Here is a 22,922-nt window from a genome sequence, read left to right on the forward strand (position 1 = left end):
CATGTGCTGCACAAACATGGAATGGAGCTAAGGATGTACGAAAGTCACTAACCTTTTCGACGGGGTGATTCGCGGTGGGGGGGAGGCGCTCCGCACCTCCCCCCAAAATCCTAATCTGGCTGGCTCCGCTCCACGGAGATTCCGCTGAGCCGCCGGCCGGGGCCGCCCGCAGCCGGACATCCAGCCGCTGGGCAGCCTGCAAGCAAAACAAAAAAACACCATACGCAAATGGCGGTGGCTACGGTGGCCGCCATTTCCGTTCCCTTCTTTTTTTGCTGTTTTAGGCTACATAAATATTTACGTAAGCTATTACAGCGAAAAAAAGGGGAACGCAAATAGCATAGTGGGTGCCATTTGCGTTCCTTTTCCCCCCCGCTGTTTTAGCCTACATAAATATTTACGTAAGCTATTACAGCGAAAAAAAAGGAACGCCAATAGCGCCCACTACGCTATTTGCGTTCCCCTTTTTTTTTCGCCGTAATAGCTTATGTAAATATTTATGTAGGCTAAAACAGCGAAAAAAAGGGAACGCAAATGGCGGCCACCGTAGCCGCCACCATTTTCGTATGCTGTTTTTTTTTTTTAGCTTGCCGTGATAGGCTACGTAAATACTTACGTAGCCTATCACAGCCTCTGCAGGGACGCAAATGGCATCCCTGCGTTAGCCATGATAGGCTATGTAATTATTTACGTAGCCTATCACAGCTATGATGAGGAAGTGAATGGCGGCCCCAGGCGGCCGCCATTCACAAGTCAGTGTGGACAGCAGCAGGTAAGTGCTCCGTTTCACGCGCCTTTTGTGGGGGGGGCGGGGGCTTCGTTCCGCCACGGATTTCGGGGGGCCGAATGCATTGGCATTCAGCCTCACTGAGATCTGTGGCGGAATTCTCTAACATCCATAGATGGAGCAGCAACCATATTTGAATGTCCTATGCCCCCTTCTGGTGCTGTCCTCTTGCAGCTTGCCACAAGTGGGAAGGAGATGCACATGCTTCTTTGCCTTAATTGCCCTCTTTGTTTTGATTAAGCAGCAGTGCTGGAAAAAACAAAGCAATGTAGCACCCCCTGGGAAAAAGAAAAGCTTGACTTTTGTTTGGGGTTTCCTTTTGGTTGCTTAGTTGGATTCAGAAGAGTTGCATCAGATGTCTCAAGTTGTCAGAAATATGTGGGAGACAGACAGATTTGCCTGTATGCAGCTATTGTTCTGATTCCTTTTTAGAATTTAATTTATGGAAGTCAGTTCAAGTAACAAGCTGTGAAAATGTTATACGTGATCAGTCTTCTTGCTCTTACTACTTCGTTTTTATTTAGGGAGTAACTATTCCCAGTCAGAGGCGCTACGTATATTACTACAGCTATCTTTTAAAGAATCATCTGGATTATAGACCCGTGGCATTGCTCTTTCACAAAATGATGTTTGAAACAATTCCAATGTTTAGTGGCGGCACTTGCAGTAAGTACCTTTCTAAGCTCTTCTGCCATGTTAGATATCTGCTAATATTTGTATTTCTATTTATTTACAGTTTCACTCATTCCCTGAAAGTATAACTGATGCATTTAAACTGGTATACACCACACTATAACTTCTTAAGCAGAATGTTGTAAATTTACTAGTTTTGACTGTTTAACTATCTCCCAGATTTTTGGAACCATTCATATGAATATACATTCATTACATGTTTATTCCACCTTTCCCCTAAGGAGTTCAGGCTCTTCACTTCCTCTCATCACCCTCCCTTTTATCCTCAACAATTCTGTGAGGTATTTGCCCAAGGTCTCAAAGTAACCATCTTAGCTGATGTGAATCTCAAGTCTCCCCTATCCTAGTCTGACACTACATCATATTGGTTCTCTGTGAAGCTTCTGTATATTTTCAGACCACTGTTCCATCTAAAGCAATATAGTCTGCTCCAGCAGTGGTTTTCCTGGGTCTTGGACAGTCATTTTCAACATGCTTTAACTAAGATCCTTTTAATTGGAGGATTAAATTGGAGGATGGAGCATTGAACTTGGGACCTTCTGCATGCAAGTAGATGCTCTGTCACTTTGTGATGGTCCTACCCACCTCGTTGGATAGGAGTGGTAATTAATAATAATAATATATATTTTTAAAGCCCAAACTTAATTCTTCAACTTCTCTTCAAAGCCCTTATTTGTAGTAATACTTCAGGTCATTTCAGAGCTTCCTTTGGCAGATTGATATGCCCCCGTTATCGAGCTTGATTCTTCTATAGCATTTCCCCTAGAAATTCTCCATTGCCCCTGCAAAAATATGGTACAGGTCCTGTCTGTCTTGCATGTAGTGCCTGCACTATAGCAGTACATTGTCACATGGCTATGTCTAAGAATTTTGGGCTGACTAGAACTGAGCCAGACTGTACTTGGGCAGTACTGTTAATGCATAACAGCATAACTATTGATAGGAATTAGCTATTCTTTTACAAATTGGGGAGGCAGTTTGTTCTATATAGATTTACCGTATAGATTTACCTACAAGTTTTAATTCCTGCAAATAGTTAGTATAATAGAATTAAAACAAATCAATATCTTGGCAGTTTGCTTTCATGCACAGTGGCACTGACCTAATTCACACATAATGCTAACCACAGTTGATTAAACCCATGGTTTGTTGAGTTCTGGGTTGTCATGATGTGCGAACCCAGCTGCACTAACAAACATTAACCACAAACAACTCAGTAAGCGAACCCATGATTTGTTGGGTTGTAAATTCTAGGTTGTTTAAATGATGGGTGGTTGTTAAGTCTGAACCCAGAATCATGGCTTCTTGCCAGGCTACAGAGGTGGTGCACAAGAATGGTGAAAAAAAATCAAAAAATCTAGCCACTCTACATGCCAGTATTACGCCACAAAGGCATTGGGATACAGGAAGGGAGTGGGCAAAGGAGGGAAAGAAGCAACAGTTAGTTCTGTCATCTGCCAGACAAACACCAGGTAGGGCAACAAACCATGGGTTAACCATGGGTTGAATAAAGCATGGGTTAGCATTGTGTGAATCAGGTCAGTTTCTTTAAGTAGATCTGTTTCCTGTGATACATGCACATGTGGCTCACTCTTCCTTCTAGACAGGCTGCCACAGTGGCTTATTGATGAAACTGTTAGAACCTTGTTACGTATTGCTGGGAAAGTAGGTGTTTTGGTTTTTGTGTTACACTGGAAAAGTCATTAGAAGTTGTTTTAAATGTCCTTGTTCCATAACCACCTTAATATGGCACATCAGCCATGTCTATAGACCCTGCATTTATAGAGTCAAAAGCTTCCATTTTTTTCTGTCTAGTCAGGAAATAGGCTCAAGCATTCACAGGTTCTCCTAAATGATTTACTGTGTGCTTTTCTATAATGGCTTGTCCTTTAGTTTAATTTATGATCAGAACAAATAATGAAACTTCCACTCTACATTTTGTATAAGATGCACAGTCTAAACTTATATATGCTTACTCTTCTTGGAAGTAAGTCCCAATGAGTTCAATGGAGCTTACTCCCAGGTAGGCATGCATAAAATTTCTGACCTAATTTGGAAACCGTTAGATTTGTTAGCATACCTAAACGATTTGTTGTTCAGTCATTCAGTCTTGTCCGACTCTTCGTGACCCCATGGACCATAGCACGCTAGGCCTTCCTGTCCTGCGCTCTCTCCCGGAGCGTGCTCAAGTTCATATTCATTGCATCGGTGATGCTATCTAGCCATCTCATCCTCTGCCGTCCCCTTCTCCTTTTGCCTTCAATCTTTCCCAGCATCAGGGTCTTTTCCAGTGAGTTTTCTCTTTGCATTAGGTGGCCAAAATATTTGCGCTTCAGCTTCAGTATCTGTCCTTCCAGTGAGCACTCAGGGTTGATTTCCTTTAGGATGGACTGATTTGACCTCCTTGCAGTCCACGGGACTCGTAAGAGTCTTCTTGTGAAGACTCTTCTCCAGCACCACAGTTCGAAAGCAAACCTAAACGATTTAGCATAACTTAATTCATATTGGATATTAGTGACAAAAGTGACAAAAGCCTTTTTAAAATGGTTGTTTCAAGTAAGTTCCCTCTTAACTCTGGTCTTTTAAACGGTTTGTTGTAAAATTACTGTTTTCATCTTACAGATCCTCAGTTTGTGGTCTACCAGCTTAAGGTGAAGATATTCACCTCCTCTTCAGGACCCACAAGACGTGAAGACAAATACATGTACTTCGAATTCCCTCAGCCATTGCCTGTGTGTGGCGATATCAAAGTGGAATTCTTCCATAAGCAAAACAAGATGTTGAAAAAGGTTTGTTCTGGGTCTGAAAAATATTTTTTATTCTTTGCTAGTTCTAAATATATTCACCTCCCCTTCAGTTCTTTCTACTGTGGGTGACTTCAGACTTCTACAAAAGTGGTAAGGTACAATGAGTTACTGATCCTTCCACTGTCACCACTTCAACAGTTTGTGTGAAAGGGAGAAATGTGTATGTACCACTTACCTGGTTTCTATTTTTATTGTCTCTAAAATGCTGTAGGAAGCCAGTGCAGATGTTCTATTTTGTTTTCCATGATATTTCCCTCTCAAGAAGGATGACTACCATATTTTGCACCATCTGAAGTTTCTAAACAGTCTTTAGGGGTAAACAATTAATTGCTGTAGTGTTTTTAGCTTATTCACATCAATGGTGGTAGAAAGGACTGCGACTTCCTATGTATATAAAGTTGGTGAAAAAAATACTCCCATCTGCTGCTGCTGCTATGTGAAGATCCAGGTGTTGCAGTGAATCCAGGCCCAAGGCCCAAATTAGATATAACAGTAGCAGCGATGTGGGTTGCTCTTGAGTCTGCTCTATTCGTGTGTAAAGAGGTGGGTCTAATTTTAACACAAAAGGGGAATTTAGGTGGAATCTGTCTTCCTCCATGCTCAGTCACCTGAGTTTTTTTCTTCTTAGTCTGACTTTAGTAGTAGAATTAAGCTGGGCTGGGAGAAAATTGCCTGGGTTATTGGACCACAGGGAGGTAAAGTGGAAGAGAGTTCAATTCTGGCATGTTAGAATTGGACCCCAGTCCCCCACCTGATTTATAGGTAAATGGGGCAGACATGAGAAAAAACTTAACTGCTGCCGTCATGTCTATGGAATGGCTGGGATACAGGGGACTGCTGCAGAAAGGGGGAATTAGCAGAAGTCCCTTCCACCCATGTAAGCTACTCTCTGGATCCCAGCTAAGGATACATAACAGTTGTCTGAAATCAACCTTCATGACACCTGGTCACACTGCCCACATAAGAACTTGCCTAATGATCTCTTGTATAGGAGGGAATACAGGATAGGATGTCACAAGGTAGATCCTGAGGAGATTATAGGCAATTGCTTATCACTAAGGAATTTCTTGCTTGAAATGACTAAAATCACTTAAGAATGGTGTCATAGGACAAGGTTGGCCCAACTATACACTTATTTCCTGCCTGTGATGATTGAGTTGCTTTGAAAAGTTGAAACTGCTTTGTCATCAATGGTTATCAAAATCAGTAGCTCCCAGAGAACGCTTAAATCCCGTTAGGTCTGTTTACCTTTGGAAATATGTGGAGCTATCTGGCTTTCTACCTTGAAAGCATAGAAAGTTAGGGATATGAGCCTTTAGAAGTTTATGATCTGGATTGTGGCATGGTGTCTTAACACAAATAACTGGAGCAACCTTTCCCAAGCCAGTGTCAAAACATCAGATGTAGCATTAATTAGATCAGTTATCTGGGACCATGGTTGTCATGGAGGCTATGAAATCCTGAATTGATTTCAGTGTGTATATTGAACTCTGCCAAGGTAAGCCAGGAAATCCTCAATACCACATCCAAGGTACAAGCTGGTCAGTGAATCTTTATAATACTCAACAGAAAACAAGAGGAATATGATGGTTTTGGATATTGGCTTTAGAATTGTGTTGCTCCAAAATCTACTCCTTCAACTACTTGTCATAACTTGCAATAAAACCAGATTCCAGATTTTTTGAATTTATTGTATGGAAAGATGTTGGCATGTAGGTTAAAGTTTATGTGAATATACATACACCTATAAGTGGGGCTCTGCAACAAAATGTTGCAGTGTGGAGTGCTTCTGTTCATATATCCAGCCACTTCAGGTTTTTTCTCAGTTTTGTTTTTTGTCTACATTTTGGGTTTGTGCTGAATCCCAGCTACATCAGAAATTTGATTTCTCCATTCTATGGACAGTTCTCATTTCATCCCTGGGGACATTTTAAAATAGCTTCTCAACGAAAACTAGGTAATTAGTTATCCAAACAATTAGAGTTCTGTCTACCCTTTCTATCTCTGTATCTCTTTCTCCCTTTTCCTGCCACTCCATTTCATTACCCTTCCCAGTTGTCAGTATTTTTACCTGCTCAGTCTATCAATAAAACATTCATTGCTGTTGAGTTATCATGGGGCTGTTTCTGGGAATCCCTCCCCCAATAGAGTTTTTAAACTTTTTTTGTACCCCTGCAAACCTCTGGATTTCCCCAAGTCTGCCCCTGCTTCCCTCTTGTGTGTGGGTGGTATGGTTTTGGATACATTCTTATGAGCATGGGAAAACTGGTATTGGCATTAGAAGGAATGATGTATGTAGGAACTGAAAATAAGTCTTTGAAATAGAACTTGCCGTTTTACATTTTTTTTTTAGTTACGTTCTTCAGTTAAAAAAAAAACCTCAGTGAATCTGACTTGCTAAATCTGTTCTCTTTCAAAATTAACCTTTGTTTTATGTGAGAGGCAAGTGTAGAAACTTGAAACATTTGGTTTACATGGAAGAAAGTGTTAATATTATACTAAAAGCCTGGTTTTATATAATACTGTTTGTATATAATACTGTTTGAATCTGTGCACAGATCTTTAGAGAGATTCTCAGTTAGAGTGCTAACGCAAAAATTTCTAGCATTTTGTTTAATAGTGCTCTTCCTGTGATCCCTGATCATTGACCATGCTGGCTGAAGCGACAGTTGGAGTTCAACAGCACCTGGAGGGCCGCAGGTTCTCCTCCCCTGTCCTAAATTGTTCAGGGCTTTATAGGTCAAAAACAGCACTTTGATTTGGGCACAGAAACTATCCCAGAGACAATGCATATGGAAGAGTACTGGTATAATATTTTTGAAACGCCTAAGCCCAGTTAGGGTGCTCTCTGCCATATTCTGTGTCAATTGAATTTTCCCAGCTATCTTCAGAAGCAGCCTCATTACAGTAATCCAAATGGGAGGTTACCAGAGCATGGACTACTGAAGCCAATTTATCTACATTGAGAGAGGGACATAACTAAGATACCAACCTAAGCTAGTCAAAGGCATTCTTCTTCGTGGTCTCTGTGCATCATACATATGGGCTCAACGCCTGCACAGAGCCTCGACTTGGGAACTTCTATAGCTGAGGAATTTTTGGTGGGAACCCTTCCCCCACCATCCACTGCTCATATTTCAGCGGGTTCCCGCTCAAACCCTGAGTTCCAAGGAGACCACCATTGTGGTAGTACTTGACTAAAGGGGCTTCTTGGTCTTCGGACTGTGCTGAGAGATTTCTTAAGTTCATAATTTTTTTCCTACGCTCTCTTTTTCTCTTCTTTCTCTCCCTAGTATTCTGTCTTGATTGATTTGATTTATTTGATTTACCTGTGCCAGTTAGGTGATTGCTCCATCACGCGTCGCCTCAGGGCGTATGGCTGTTAAGGCGCCTTTTAGGAAATGTGTTCGTTGTGGAGGTAAACTCCCCCCCACAGATGGTCGCTCACTGTGCCTGCTTTGTCTCGGTGAAGGACATACTGTCAAGGCCTGTCACCACTGTATGTCCTTTAGCAAGCAAGCTAGAAAAAATCATGTTAACAGGCTCAAGGCGATCCTTTGGGAGAAGGCGTTAAAAGCAGCAGACACCCCTAGGAAGCCTATGGCGTCAGGGTCAAGTGGCACTGAGGGTGCAGACAAGCCTCCTTGGGAGGAGACTGCTGAATAGTCAGCAACTACATCCTTTCAATCAGCTCTGGCTCTAGCCATGGGCCGTTCTGACCCACCAACTCCGGGACGATCTTTGGCGGTCTCTTTAGCAAAGAAAGTATCAAAAAAAAGGCGAGATCTTCCATTCTTCCGAAGGGCAAAAGAAAAAGAAGAAAGAGTCTAGGCAAGTCATTTCTTCAATCAAGTTGCCAGGTCGTTTGCCTTCTCCTCCTCCAGTGTTGGATTCACCAATTCCAATGGTTGCAGCACCTTTGGTATTGATATCGGTACCGGTACCGCTGGCTTCTGTCTTGGAGGGCAAGATAAGAGATTAGACACCGACCAGGGATCGAGCCAACACTGACAGGCAGAACCACAGTCAGTCTGCTCAGCTTACTCTCAAGAGGGCGAAAGAACACCTGCCCCGAGACGAATGTACTTTAGAGAGAGATCTCAATCTCCCCACTCTGACTGGGATCAAGGATCAGACTGTTCATTTCCCCCAAGATACCACCATGACTGGGATGACTGGAATTTTTACCATCATCATCCTTATCAATATGGTCACTGTTCCAGTCACAGAACAACATGATATCGCCGGGACTACTCTCCCCAAGGTCAATCGTCGGGTGCAGAAGGGTTTATGCCACCACCACCTCCCCTGCCAGTAGTGAGGGCGCCTCCTCCGGGATTACCACTGTCTGCTCCTCTGCCCTGACCGCTTGCTCTTCAGCCATTGGATCCTATGGCATCCGAGATGTGTAAAGATGATGAGCACAGGGTAGCTTTTCTGATTCCTCAAGTAGACTCCTGTAGGGATCAAGGGAGACAGGTTCACAGAGACGCCTCCTGTTCCCCAAGGGAAAACTACCAATCAGATTCCACTTTGACCTCATCGGTACCGTTGCGCTATCGTCACCTGATGGCGCAGTGGGCTCTCAGGACCCATCTTCTCCATTGGAGGACATGGGACGTTTTTCAGAAAAAGTTTCTAGAATGGACCAGTCATTAGGTCTTGAGACTCACCAACTGGTGGAGAGAGCCAAAGATCTGGTGTTTGATGTCCTTACCAACTCTAGCACTCCGGTGGCAATCCCAGTTTTGCCAACTTCAAACGGTGCAGCTTTCCTGGAAAGCTCCTTCCTCTATGACTACGACCTCGAGGAGACTAGAGACTATGTATAGGCGTCCAAGAAAAGGATGTGAGATTTTTATTTACTCATCCTCCACCTAATTAGGTCATTGTGGAATCTTCACAGGGGAAATCTAATCGAATTCATTCTTCTCCGGTAGACAAAGAGGGCAGGAGCTTGGAATTGATGGACAGGTGTATATATTCTTCCGCCTCCCTTGGTTCAAAGGTTATGAACTACCAGGTGACCATGTCGCAGTACCAGCTTTTTTTTGTGGGAGAAGATAGGTTCCTTGTGCGACTATCTCCCAGATGATCAGCGAGAGTTGGTGCGTGTTTTCCAGTCAGAGGCGACTAAACTTGCGAGACAACAAATTAGCACAGCCTGGAACCAAGCCGCAATGGTGGGGCGATAGCACTCCGACGGCACGCATGGTTGAGATCAGCAGGCCTTACTCAAGAGGCACGCTCCTGAATTGAGGACCTCCCATTCGACAGGGCGTCTAGTTAACTTTAGGACCGATGAGGCCATGGATACTATTCGAAAGGCAAAGACCACAGCATGGAAAATGGGGCTGTCACAGGCCCAGCCACCTTTTTGACAATATCGCTGGTATCAGCAATCCTTTTTCAATCAACCTTGATCTCAGTTAGATCAGCAGCCACCCTCTCAGCAGAAATGTCAGTTTGGTTCAACATCTCGCTTGCCATCATCTCACATGAGACCGGACTACACAAAGAAGCAATGTCTTTGACTGCCCGATTCTGGCACTTCACCTCTTGGACCACTCTCCCCTCTTTGGCTCCCATCTCACAGCCTTTTTTCCAGCTTGGCAGTGGATAGCAACAAGCTTCTGGATCCTTGCTATTATTTATCAAGGCTATAAAATCGAGTTCAACATTCTCCCACCTTTTTCAGGCATTGCAACGACAATGCCAACTCCCTTGCTCCTGGAGGATGTGGACATTCTTCTGTCAAAGGGTGCAATCCACCCAGTTCTTCTGAGGGAGATGAACATGGGTGTGTGTGGGGGGTATGCCTGTTATTTCACGGTGCCTCCAAAAGATGGTGGACTTCAACCAATTTTGGATTTCAGAGGCGTCAGTGTGTTCATTCCACCCCAAAAGTTCAGAATGACTACATTGATTGTGATCCTACCCTTGGTCCAGATAGGAGATTGGTTTGCAATCATCAGTCTGAGGGATGTGTACTTCCACATTGCGATAGAGGATTTCAGCCAGCGTTTTCTCCGCTTCACAGTCAACGGTTTTGCTTACTAGTTCAGGGTGTTGCCTTTTGGACTCACTACAGCTCCACGGGTCTTCACGAAATGCATTACTGTGGCGTGTGCCCCTCTAAGGCTTAAAGGAGTACAAATCTATAATTACCGGGAAGACTGGCTTTTAGTTGCTCAAAGATCCGTCTACAGAAGACTGTCCAGCTAACACTGCAATTGTTGGAAAACCTCGGCTTGTGTGTGAACATGAAGAAATTGGTTTTGGTGCTGCCTCACATTGTTCAGTTCATTGGAGCCTCTATAGATTCCCTCGAAGGTCGGACGTTTCTTCCTCGAAATCGAGCACAAGTGTTAGAGCAGCTTGCGTCGGACATCCTAACCTACCATACCATTCGAGCTCACACGATACAGAAACTACTTGGATTAATGGCAGCTACCACTGCAGTGGTCCCATATGCCTGTCTTCACATGAGGACGTTGCAGAATTGGTTCATCAGAGCATTTGATCTACACCAAGACCCCCGCAGGGTCAGGATACGGCCCCCTCCTCTGGTCCGGGCTTCCCTGCATTGGGGGACTGTGTTGTTGAACTTCTTACAGGGCCTGCCTTTCCACCTTCCCACCCCAGTGTTGATGGTCACAACGGATGCCTCCATGTTGGGCTGGGGTGCTCACTGCGGGCACCTCAAAGTACAGGGACTCTGGTCGGAGGTGGAAGCAAAAAATCACATCAGTGCCTGGAACTACTGGCAGTCGACAAAGCCCTGAAGGCTTTTGAAGCTATCCTTCGTGGTCGTTGCATCCAAATTGCTTCCGACAACACGGTGGCGGTATTCCACCTCAACAAACAAGGAGGGACTCATTCGATGCTTTTAATTCGATTGACAATATAAATCTTTGAATGGTGCATCATACAGGACATCACGTTTACAGCAATTTATATTGCGGGCGAAGACAACATTTTGGCCTACCGGCTGAGCCGCTCCTTTCCAGTCTCTCACAAATGGGAGCTCAATCTGAGCGTCCGCAACAGACTGTTCCGCCGATGGGGTCTACCCTCTGTGGACCTCTTTGAATGGGACAAGAATGCTGTGTGTTGCAGTTTTTGCAGCCGAGCGGGCAGAGGTGTGAGATCTCTCAGAGATGCTTTTGCCAGGAATTGGAAGGGATGTTTCCTTTACATGTTTCCTCCATTCCCTCTTCTTACCCAAGTGATTGCAAAGATAGAGGAGGACGAGGCAGAGGGCATCCTGATTTCACCTTGGTGGCCTAGACAGCCGTGGTTTGCCAAACTCCTGCATTGATCCAGAGGGGACTGTCTTTGACTCATGTCGATACTGACACTGTTGTCCAGAGATGCAGGCAAGGTGAGACATCCGGATCTACTTACCTTATGCCTCACAGCGTGGTGGATCCAACAATACATGGGCTAGACATACTGGCTTCACTCCAGGCTGTTCTTGAGGCAGCTAGGAAACCTGCTACTATAAAATCTTATGCTAGCAAGTGGACACGTTTTACTCTTTTTGCTAGAGACAATGACTTCAATCCTGTTCATTGTATGGTATGGAATGTGCTGAAGTTCCTGTTTTTGCTTCATGAGCAAGGCCTCAGAAGTTCATCTCTGAGAGTATATGTAGCAGCTATTTTGGCTTCCCTTCTTGCTAACAATCTTTCATCACTTTCCTCACATCCTATGATTTGTCAGTTTTTGAGAGGAGTTAAAAACCTTGCTCCTCCTGTGAAACTTCCGGTACCAACATGGAGCATGTCTGTAGTGCTGCATGCACTTGCCAAGAAACCCTTTGAGCCACTAGCTACAAGGGATTTTCGTCTCCTCACGCTTAAAGTGGCATTTTTAGTAGCCATCTCGTCGGCTTGATGGTCTGGAGAGTTATGTGCCCTTCAGTTGGATGATCCATACTTACGATTTCACAGGGACAAAGTTGTACTTTGCACTGACATTGCTTTCCTGCCTAAGATGATTTCAGGTTTTCATTTGGGTCAGGATATTGTTCTTCCTGCATTTTTCGCTTCGTCCTCAACAGACCTTGAGAAGACTCTGCATACCTTAGATGTCCTTAGGGCTTTGTCATTCTACAAAGCTAGGACAGAGGCATTCCGTCGATCCCAGCATTTGTTTGTTACCCCATCTCCTCCCAGCGCCTAGCGGCTTGGGTAGTACAAGCCATTAAACCGTCTTACGAACCTCAGGGCTGAGAGTTGTCTGGTTCGGTGAAGGTACTCTCAATCAGAGCGATAGTGTCATCGGTGGCATTTGAAAGAGGGGTTTCGATACCGGATGTCTGTCAGGCTGCAACTTGGTTGACTCCTTCAACCTTCATTAAACATTACCGTCTCGATGTTCAAGCCAGAAGAGACTGCTCATTCGGCTGGACGGTGTTGTCCGAAGTTCTTTGTTGATGACACCAACCCACCTCCGGGTACATAAGCTTGTTATTCACCCTTATGTGTGATGCACAGAGACCACGAAGAAGAAAGTCAGATTGCTTACCTGTAACTCGAGTTCTTCGAGTGGTCGTCTGTGCATTCACACAACCCACCCACCATCCCCACTTCGGTGTCAACTTCATCTTGATGTTGGTACCGGAGTTCCTTGGTTTCAGGAGCCACAATGGTAGTCTCCTTGGAACTGAGGGTTTGAGCGGGAACCTGCTGGAATATGCTTAGTGGATAATGGGGGAAGGGTTCCCGCCAAAAATTCCTCAGCTATAGAAGTTCCTGAGTCGAGGCTCTGCACGGGCACTGAGCCCATATGTGTGAATGCACAGATGACCACTTGAAGAACTCCAGTTACAGGTAAGTAACCTGTCTTTCTGTGCCACAGAAACCAGAGGTGCCTAATGACAGGTGGATCTGAGCACCCACAAACTATAACTTGATCCTTTAGGAGGTGTCAGCTCCATTCAGAACAGGCATCACTCATCTAGACAGATGAACCTGCTTCTAACAGTGCATCTAGTTTGGCTGGATAGAGCTTCAGTTTGTTAGCCCTTATCCAGTCTATTACCATAGCCAGGCACTGATCCTGCACTCCCCTGGGGTAGATGAAAAAGAAATAGAGCCACACGTTATCTGCATATTGATGGACACTCTTAAATTCCTAGTTGACCTTGCTTAGTGGTTTCATGTAGATGTTGAATAGAATGGGAAATAGGATGCAACACTGTGGGACCCTGGAGCATAAATATCAGGTTGAGCAGAAATTCGCTAGCACCATCCTCTAGACATGACCCTCTTGGTATGAGCAGAACCACTGAAATGCACTACAGTCCACACCCAACTCAAGATGGCCTCTTCAGAAGGATACCATATAATTGAGGATCAAGTGGTAAGATTGGTGGGTTCTCAGGAAAATGTATAGTATAATATTAGGGTTTTTTCCCCCATTGCTTTGGTTTGGAGTCCACATGTTGCTGTGCCCACAAGTGCTGTGGTGGGAGTCTAAGGAGGACATTTAAAATGGCCATAACTATGTCCAGAAAATTGGCATTATCTCATTTATACAGCAACCATTCATGATGAAAATTAACCTTAATTTTATGCTCTATAACTGTAGTCTACATTCAGATTGATAAAAAGTTGATAAGGTGCTAAATACAAAAAGGGGGGAATACGTGTTCTTGCAATGCTTCTATACTTTGCATCTTAACAACCGTTCTTATCAATCCAAAGCTAGATCAAAGTGTTAAGAGCATAAAACTGGTTAATTTAAGTCATGAATGGTCACTGTACAATTATAAATGTGGAAGATACTTCCAGTTTTCTGGACAAGACTATAGTCAATTTGAATGTCCCCCTTGGCCCCCTGCCACAGCACTTGTACGCATGGCAACATGTAGATTCTGAACAACGGGGATGTCCACAAGAAAAAACATGCCCCAGTATGGGGTCACAGACTTCCCATGGAAAATCAGTTGGTCCCCTACAAATGACTGATGGTTCTGAAAGAGATCAAGGAGAATTAACAGGGTCATACTCCACCCATGTCTCTCCCATCAGAGGTTACCCCACTGTGCCACCAAGGTAGTTTCCAAAACCAGGCCTAAACTCCTATTTGAAATGGCTCTAGAAAATTGTATATCTTATGAAAGGTGGAGAGGAAAGGCAATGAAAGTCCAATATCTTGAGCAGTAAGCAGTACAACTCCCTTGCTTATTAAGCCTTAAATTATTAGGTCAGTTTTAGAAAACTTTTAATATTCTGATATTATGCTTTATTTTCGTCCCATCCTTTGTTCTACCCTGGTGAAACCCACTTCAGTAGGGTAACGAGTGGAGGAGGCCCCCTACTGGCTACAGGATTTCCTGTTCAAAGAAGTGCATTTCTTTGAAACACAATAGTTTATTTTTTAACAGAATAACTAGATAGTCTTTACAGATATTACCAACACCATTTTCTGTGTTCTAAATAAAAAAGCAATCTGAAAGTTCTATAAATAAATCCTTAACAGCTGCATTTCATTGAACAATGCTACGTCAGCTGCGTACTCCTTTTAGCAACCTTTACATAACATACCCAGACCAGAAAAGTACATTTAAAGATGGAGAACCATTTCACTTTCCTTCTGTAATCCTTTCAACATCGGACCATGAAATATGTGGCTAATGCAGTCAGCACTTTATCTTAAAAGAGGAAATAAATAAGCTTCCTGTGTAACATATGAGGGGGCACGCACTCAAACCTCACTTTAAACCTCCTGCATCTCTTCCATTCTTTATCTAGTTTATAATGACAATAACTAATGAGCCAGTGTGGTGTAGTGACTAGAATGTTGGACCAGGAGTTGGATCCAGGTTCTAGTCACCACTCGAGTCATGGAAGCTCACTGGGTGACTTTGAGCCAGTCACAGACACTCAGCCCAGCCTACCACACAGGGTTGTTGTTGTGAGGATAAAATGGAGAGGAGGAGGATAATGTACACTGCCTTGGGTTCCTTATGGAAGAAAAATGGCATTCAGAGTTACTCTTTAAAAAACAGTGTTTCTTTAATCTGGCAACCTTCTATACTTACTTTGCATTGATGGAAGGCAGGTTCTTTCCCTTGCAGCTTGCCAAATTTCTTAGAGAAAACTAGCAAATCTAGAATGGAACAGAAGTCTAGAATAGAAAACATTTAATGGTGGGGTCTGCCTTATAGCACTGAGAATTCAAGTATCCCCATTAAGGTAAATTTTAGTTTAAGCTAATGGGAGCTGTAGTTTCTTAACATTTGCTACTATCGGTAGTAATACCTACAGCCATACAAACAGCCATGGATTGTGGCAGAATAAGTAATAAAAAGGAAGTATGGCTGTTTTTGTTTTGGTACTACCCTGTTTTAATTGTGCTTTTACAAACTCGTGGTATTTAGTTGACCTGTAACCATTAGAATTGTCTTTAGAGACAAAGTTGCTAAAGTCTGTGAATTAATTAATTAATTAATTACATTTATATGCCACCTTTTTTCCTCTTTGTGGAACCCAAGGTGGCATACATAATCCTCCTCTCCATTTTAGCCTCACAACAACAACCCTGTGAGGTAGGTTGGGCTGAGACTCTGTGACTGGCCCAAAGTCACCCAGTGAGCTTCCATGGCCAAGTGGGGACTAGAACCCAGATCTCCTGGCTCCCAGTCCAACACTCTAGCCACCATACCACACTGGCTCTCCATGATAAACTCTGGCTTACAGTACTTGCTTTCAATAACAGAGCAACCATTACAATCCCCGAGTTCTTTTCTAGCTCGGATTTTGGAATTAACAGGAGAATTCAAATCTTCAGTCCCATCAGCCTCCAAAACATCTGCTCTTCATCTGTATACCCTCCCACTCAGTTTTCTGGCTGATCCTGCTCCAGTAATGGCAGGGAAAATTTTCTCTTTGCTCTGTCTATCCTCGGACAATTTTATTTATTTATTACATTTCTATACCATCCGATATCTGAAGCTCTGGAGTGTTGATATGACATTAATCTAGGCAGGTAGCCCTCTCACTTTCTGGGAGAACCACAGAAGTTTGACAGAGGGACCATTGAGGAGGGATCAGACCCCATCACAATGATATTGGGGACACCATAGGGTTTAGTTTGACTCATTTCCTATTGGGTGGGGGAGAGGAATAGTTCAGTTCCTCAGCCCAATTACAAATTGAGCTGGGGTGGAGGTGGGGTGTGTGTGTGTGTCATCCCTAGTTGCCTCATTACAATTATTGTCACAACAATCACATAGGAGTACAGTGTACTTCTAATTCACATAGTTCATCTCATGCTGTTCAAGCAGACATATTTGGGGATATAAAGGTTATGTATAAGTATACATAAATTCAGATGAGCCCATTGAAACCACACTTGCGGCACTTATAACACAGAGACAGCCTTCTCCCTAGGATTGGGTTAAGGATACCACTCCCCACCCTCCCGTTTATACAACACTGTGATTTGCCAAGCCTTGTGTCAATTAAAAGCAGTGTCTGTCTTCTCAGAGCAATGCTGCACACAGTGCTGGTTGCCCGGCCCTTGTGTCAGTTAGGAAACTACCACCACCTCCTCCTGGTGATTTAAAAGTACAAAAACAAGCAGAAAGCCTTTAAAATGTAAATGCTCAACAAATGTTTAATTGGATAATAATTTTAGTCAGTGGGGTAATCAAAAAAAAGATGTATGTATGTATGTATTTATTTAGAATATTTCTTGGCCGCCTTTCAGGGCAGAAGCCCTCCCAAGGTGGCTTACAGCAATAAAATACATAAAAATAGTTAAAATATTAAAAGCAATAAAAACATATACACAGGAAAATAGCAATAAAAGCCAACAATAAAACCAGCAGCAACAACAGTCATATCAAGAGAAGGCCAAGGTAAAATAAGAAGTATTCAAGGCCTTCTTAAAAGCCTGCAGTGACAGAGCATGGCAGACCTCCGATGGCAACTTGTTCCAAAGGTGTGCGGTTGCTGCAGAGAAGGGTCTCTCGTGTGTGGTCACCCACCTGACTGCTTTCACAGGTGGGCAAATGAGTAGGGCCTCTGTTTCTGATATAAAGTTTGGGCAGGCTGATATAGGTAAAGGTGGTTCTTCAAGTAACTTGGTCCCAAACCATCTAAGTCTTTAAAGGTCAATACCAGCACTTTAAATTGGGCTCAGAAACACACCAGAAACTACCAGAAGCATGGAGGGAACAGTAAAATTGTAACTTCACTTTCTGAGTGGGTTCACACATAATGAGAAGCCGCCATGGGGGAATTTACTGGTGGGGCTTCTCCTTGCGGTGCTGCTCACCATTTTGAATATTCAAGCTGGGGAGGGGGTACACCATAGCTTTTCATTATGTACAAACGAAGCAAGGGTGGGTTGTTGGGGTGCTTGAAAAGCTACCCACAACCCTAAAACAGCCCATGACATCCCAACAACCCACCCTTTACCAGGTTCTCACGACACAACAAGCTACAGTGTGCCCCCACCATAACTTGAATATTCAAAATGGTGACCGCTGCTGCAAGAAGAAACCCCATGGGGAATTTTTTTCACAATTTCTCATTATGTGTAAATCATGTCTCTGTGACAGTATAGAAAAGAAACATAGAGAGAAGCAGAACTCTCCCCACTGTAGAACCCCTTCGCATCTGCTTCTGTTTGTATGCACATGTTTGGTCAGGGAGAGGCAGAGCTCTCCCCACTGTAAAACCCCTCACATCTGCTTCTGTTTACATGTTTGTACAGGCAAACTTTCATTAGCCTATCAATATTTTCGTTTCTATGTTAAAGCAAGCTTCTTCTGTTTTCTTTTTTAGGACAAAATGTTTCATTTCTGGGTAAATACATTCTTCATACCAGGGCTGGAAGAAAATTCTGACAAAGTAGAAAATGGAAGTCTTCTTGGAGATCAGGAACCTGATAGAATTTTCAGTACAGAACGTTCAGATAATGACAAGGAATACCTTATACTTACACTAACAAAAAATGATTTGGACAAGGCAAATAAAGACAAGGCAAATCGTTATTTTTCTCCCAACTTTAAGGTAAGAGTCATCAAAGGCAACAAATTACGGGATTTGAACTGCACCATGATTTGAAGTATGTTATGCATGCATAGTTAATTAGGAGTCATTTATTGCATACCTCAAGGGTAAATGCTTGACAACCCAGTAATGAATGTTCATAAGTATAAATAATGAGAAGATGTTTAGATTTAGGAGAATTTTATTTTCAACTTTTTTTGGTACATTCAACCTACTGAAACAATTACTTGTTTCCCCCTTTCTTTTACTTGCATTGTCTGTATCTGCATACAAATACAACAAGAGCATCCCAGTTGGAAGAAGCATCCAGCTGATTTTGACAGAGCCCATCTTAAATTGAATTCTGTAAAGTGAAGCTTGTAGGTGGGAAAGAAAAGGTGTCTTGGAATTCACCCCCCTTTTACTATTCCAATTAATGAGCACACATTTAAACTGGAAATTGTTCTATTAGTTACTCTTAAAAGGTTTCAGTGAACTTGCTAAACCCATTAATAAGAGTAGATAATGTCCAGATCCTAAAAACATCAATTGGAAGAGGGGGGAAAGACAACTTTAAATGAAAATCTGAAGAAGCTAAAGATATGGAGCTTTGCAGTATAAACTTCAGATATTTGTTCAGTTTAGAAGGAATGGAAAACTTCAAGGAAATAATAAGGCTTAAACATATTGGTGCTGCCATGAAAGTCTTTAATTACACATGATAGTATTTCTTATTTATTTGAAGCATTTTAATCCCAGTCTTAAGCTGAAAAAGGCTCCCAGAGTGGCTTTCCAGGATCAATAATAAGATCGTCCCTGCCCTCAGGCTTACAGTTAGAAAAAGACAACACAAAAAGAAAAAGGGATTGGGAGGGAGGAGGAAAGAATATCAAACTCAGGCACTAGTTCTTAGTTACAAAGTACTTAAAATGACCAGTTGAAATAGCAGCAATTCAAGGAGAGAAAGAGCCAAATGTTGCTGATCTCTCAGCTACGCCAGTAGAATAGATCTGCTTCCCATCCCTCCCTCTGCTACAGTCTGCAGGATATATGCTACTTCTTTAATTTTCTGAAGAATGTTAGTGCCTAATTTGTAATCTTTTTAGTTTGCACTATGAACCCTATGTAGGTATATCAACTTTTGTATTCACTTTTCCTGTCATAACACTGTAAAGCAATAGTTCGTACCAACGAAGTGATATCCTGGCTTTTGACTTTCAAGCAAATATGTACTGATTTCTATTGTCCTCTTTTTGTAGGTGAAGCTGTTTTTCACAAAAACCGTAGAAGAGCCATCAAACCCAGAGGCTAGCAGCTCAACTTCAGTAACACCGGATGTTAGTGATAATGAACCTGATCATTATAGGTATTCTGACACCACTGACTCTGATCCAGAGAATGAACCTTTTGATGAAGATCAGCATACACAGATTACAAAAGTCTGAATATTTTTTTTTATTTGGGAAAAAATACCACAAAGAAGAAAACTTGAATAAACTGAATTATGGACCTTTTGAAATGGCAATAGGACATTGTGTCACCATTATCAATTGTAGGAACAGTTCTTTATCTGACCAATCTCATGTTGCCCTCTGAAGCTGTTGGGCTTGACACTTGTTGTCCCGTTGAAAAAAGGTTACGTAGCTATGTTATGTATATACCTTTTTGTGTCAAGGACATTTAAATTTCAATTAGGAAAACACAAAGATGGCACTTTCCCATTTGATTCCAGTTTTATAAAAGTGGAGACAGATCTGATGTGTATACGTAGGAATCTTCCTTTTGTGTTCTGTCACCAACTGAAGTTCCTGTAAAGTTCTTTCTAATACACAGGTTCACATCCTGCCCCTTTCTTTGCACTTTTGTGGCAACAGATAAGTCTGCAGTTGGCTCGGAGAAGTAACGGGTTTTACTACATTCAAATGCATGTAATATGGGGAGGAGAGTGGAATGAGAAGCTCAGAAAGGAATGTTTTGTGCTGGACCCTGGACTGTGTACCATTTCCAGCTTACTTAACATGCACCTCTTTAGCATGCTACAGTAATAAATCCTGGACATTTGAGGAATCGCCGCTGTCACTGCTTGTTTGTGCATTTTATTTTTTTTAAGCATAATGGTGCTAGAAAAGGCAGCTAGATGGGGTGGTTTTGTATTAGGGGTACAGGAATGAACCTTCCACAACATCATAAAAGATCTGTAAATGAAGGGATATGAAAATATGTGGTCACATGTGAAACACAGTAACAATGACTTAACCATACAAATGTGGAGGCTATCTGTCAGAAATGGGCTTACACAGTTGTTTGTTTGTTACGATTGCCATTTCCCAAGCTGTGGATGATAAATGTCAAGAGTAATATTTTTTTCTAAAAAAAAGAAAAATCAAAAAAAACCCAACCCTTGTCTTTCAAATATTTGGAATTGCTATTTTGAATTTCATGGTGTAAACTCCCATTGGTTTATTGGCGTTAACTTGTTCATTATTGGTTTTCCCACTTGAGTGAATTTGGAATCCATTGTGCCCAGTCCATTACATTAATAGCAAGGGTATAAATGGTAACTAGTCAAGGCAGAACTCAGGCTGAATACTGAACAAAGGGGCAGCATGCTTCTTCAACATTCATTGGTGAATTTTGCTCCCTTTTCTAATCCTGTGTGTAGTTGCGTGCCTATAACTTCATATTGATTTTAGCGGGACTTGCATGTAGCTGCACAGGATCATAGCTTTCATCCATTATGTAAACTCTTTTCAGAGCTAAATGTTCAGGCTTACCAAGTTTGATCCGGTACTATGATTCCATAAATGAAACTGATAGGCAAGAGGTGACTACTGAATCGCCTTTGACTTTTCTCCCGTGACTTACATTGGACTAATTTCTGTTTAAACAATTTTGAAAGCCACATTAGCCAACTAAAAAGTTTGTGCATTAAAATATTTGGATGTTGACAGTGTTCGGTGTCTTGTACGGTTCTACTGTTTAACATGAGAGGGCCAGATTGGACATAGTTGAATCGCCCTTTGCACTGTTGTTCTTCCTTTGGAATGTGAAGGTCTGAATGAGGGTTTGGATTTTGAATGTGTCAGTGGTTCTGCGAAGCCTTGCTTACGTTTTTATGGTATAGTCATTGGAAAAGGAAAATGGCATTATATATATATTATATATAATATATATTATGCATACTCTCCTATATTTTATTTCAGCTACCATCCCCGTAGAACATTGCAAGAATTACTATGACTGAAAGGTTTGAGTCCTAATTAAAACTTTATTTATGACAGTATTCATCATTAGCTTGAAAATGCATTCTTCTTAGGTAATTTCTTGAGTTTCTGGACTGTGTGCTTAAATTCTTGGATGTGCAGCAGCTTACATGTCTGAAATTACTTGAAGGCATCACTTTGACAGGAGCTTACTATTAGGCCCTGTGCCATCCCTAGCCATCTGTAGTCCCATTTAAAATAGTTTGTCACAGTAGTTAAAGGGCAGTTGTATAAAATAGCACCAAGGTTCTTTGCTGTGGCACAAATTGTAAACTGAAGGGATGTTTACATGCAGCATCAATTGTTTTCAGCTTTAAGGGAAAAAAAAGAAATAAAAGTTTAGGGTGCCAGTGTGCAGTTCCATGTTTAAATTCTAGCAAACGTGCAATATGTTAACGATGCCTGTGGTTGCCACAAAGTGCCTCGTTTACCTTTTAAAAATACTGTTAAAATGTGTCATGCATGCAGATGGAAGGGGGTGGAACTGTGCACTAAAAGGAGGCTTTAACTGCAGTGTTTGGTAGAGCTGCCTCTTTACTCCGCCAGTTCAAAATTCTCAGTCTGTTTTCATATAGAAAATATATATATATATATATATATACTAAAAAAATCTGTCTGTTAAGCAGCCTTATTCTGATTCAGCCTCTTCAGATACTATTGTGCTGTGCAACAGTGGCTCTGTGTGTAATGCTATGCACTGAGGATACACAAAACAAGAAAATGACATGTACAGGATAATGTCTCATACAAATCAGATGTCCGTTTGTTATTGTGTTTAACAGCCCTTTATCTTAGTGTTAAAACTCCACTTAAAACTGATTAAAGTTTCATTCTTGTCACTGTGTTGGGTGTATTATTATATGGAAGTATATGCAATGAAACAACTTACGTTTCTCTAAAATAATGAAAAACACATGTGATTGGAAGCAAGCACATTTAAAAAACACACCAAATTTTAGTTAAAAACAAATTGGTGCGATTTTGATATTTTATGATTAGATTTTAAAAGTAATGATTAGAATTTAATTAACTTTCCCAAACGACTATATGAATGTGACTGCATGTCTTCCTTTTGTATTCTTGGGTCTACTCTTGTATTAACTTTATTATGATTAACTGTTTTATTTCTGGTGCATGAGAGTGGGCATAGCTCAGTGGTAAAGCTCAAGCTTTGTTTTATAAAGTCCCATGTTAAACCATGGCATCTCCTTCAGTTAAAAGAAACTCCAGGCACAAGGCTGAGAAACCTCTGTGTGACCAAGGAAAGCTATGGAAGACAGCATTATACTAAGTAGCCCATTGGTCTGATTTGGTTATAAGGCAGTTTCTTTAGATCCATTTAGTTCTGGAGCAATTAAAC

At 42.0% G+C, this 22,922-nt stretch overlaps 1 protein-coding gene across 2 annotated transcripts in view; it reads left to right on the forward strand.

Moving 5' to 3' along the window:
• PTEN (phosphatase and tensin homolog) overlaps positions 1–21,252 on the forward strand; it is a 63,251-nt gene extending 41,999 nt beyond the window's left edge. The window contains exons 6-9 of one of the 2 annotated variants that reach the window (XM_084845738.1): positions 1,312–1,453; positions 4,103–4,269; positions 18,093–18,320; positions 19,559–21,252. In XM_084845738.1, the coding sequence (XP_084701864.1) occupies positions 1,312–1,453; positions 4,103–4,269; positions 18,093–18,320; positions 19,559–19,744 (723 nt within the window). In that variant the 3' untranslated portion in view covers positions 19,745–21,252. The remainder of the gene's footprint in view (positions 1–1,311; positions 1,454–4,102; positions 4,270–18,092; positions 18,321–19,558) is intronic. The other variant, XM_084845739.1, reaches the window with a different exon arrangement.
• The last annotated feature ends 1,670 nt before the right edge of the window (positions 21,253–22,922 follow it).

The sequence above is a fragment of the Heloderma suspectum genome, chromosome 3, assembly GCF_057233095.1.
Source record: "Heloderma suspectum isolate Gila_16-S chromosome 3, 16-S_ref, whole genome shotgun sequence".
Classification (NCBI taxonomy): Eukaryota; Metazoa; Chordata; class Lepidosauria; order Squamata; family Helodermatidae; genus Heloderma; species Heloderma suspectum.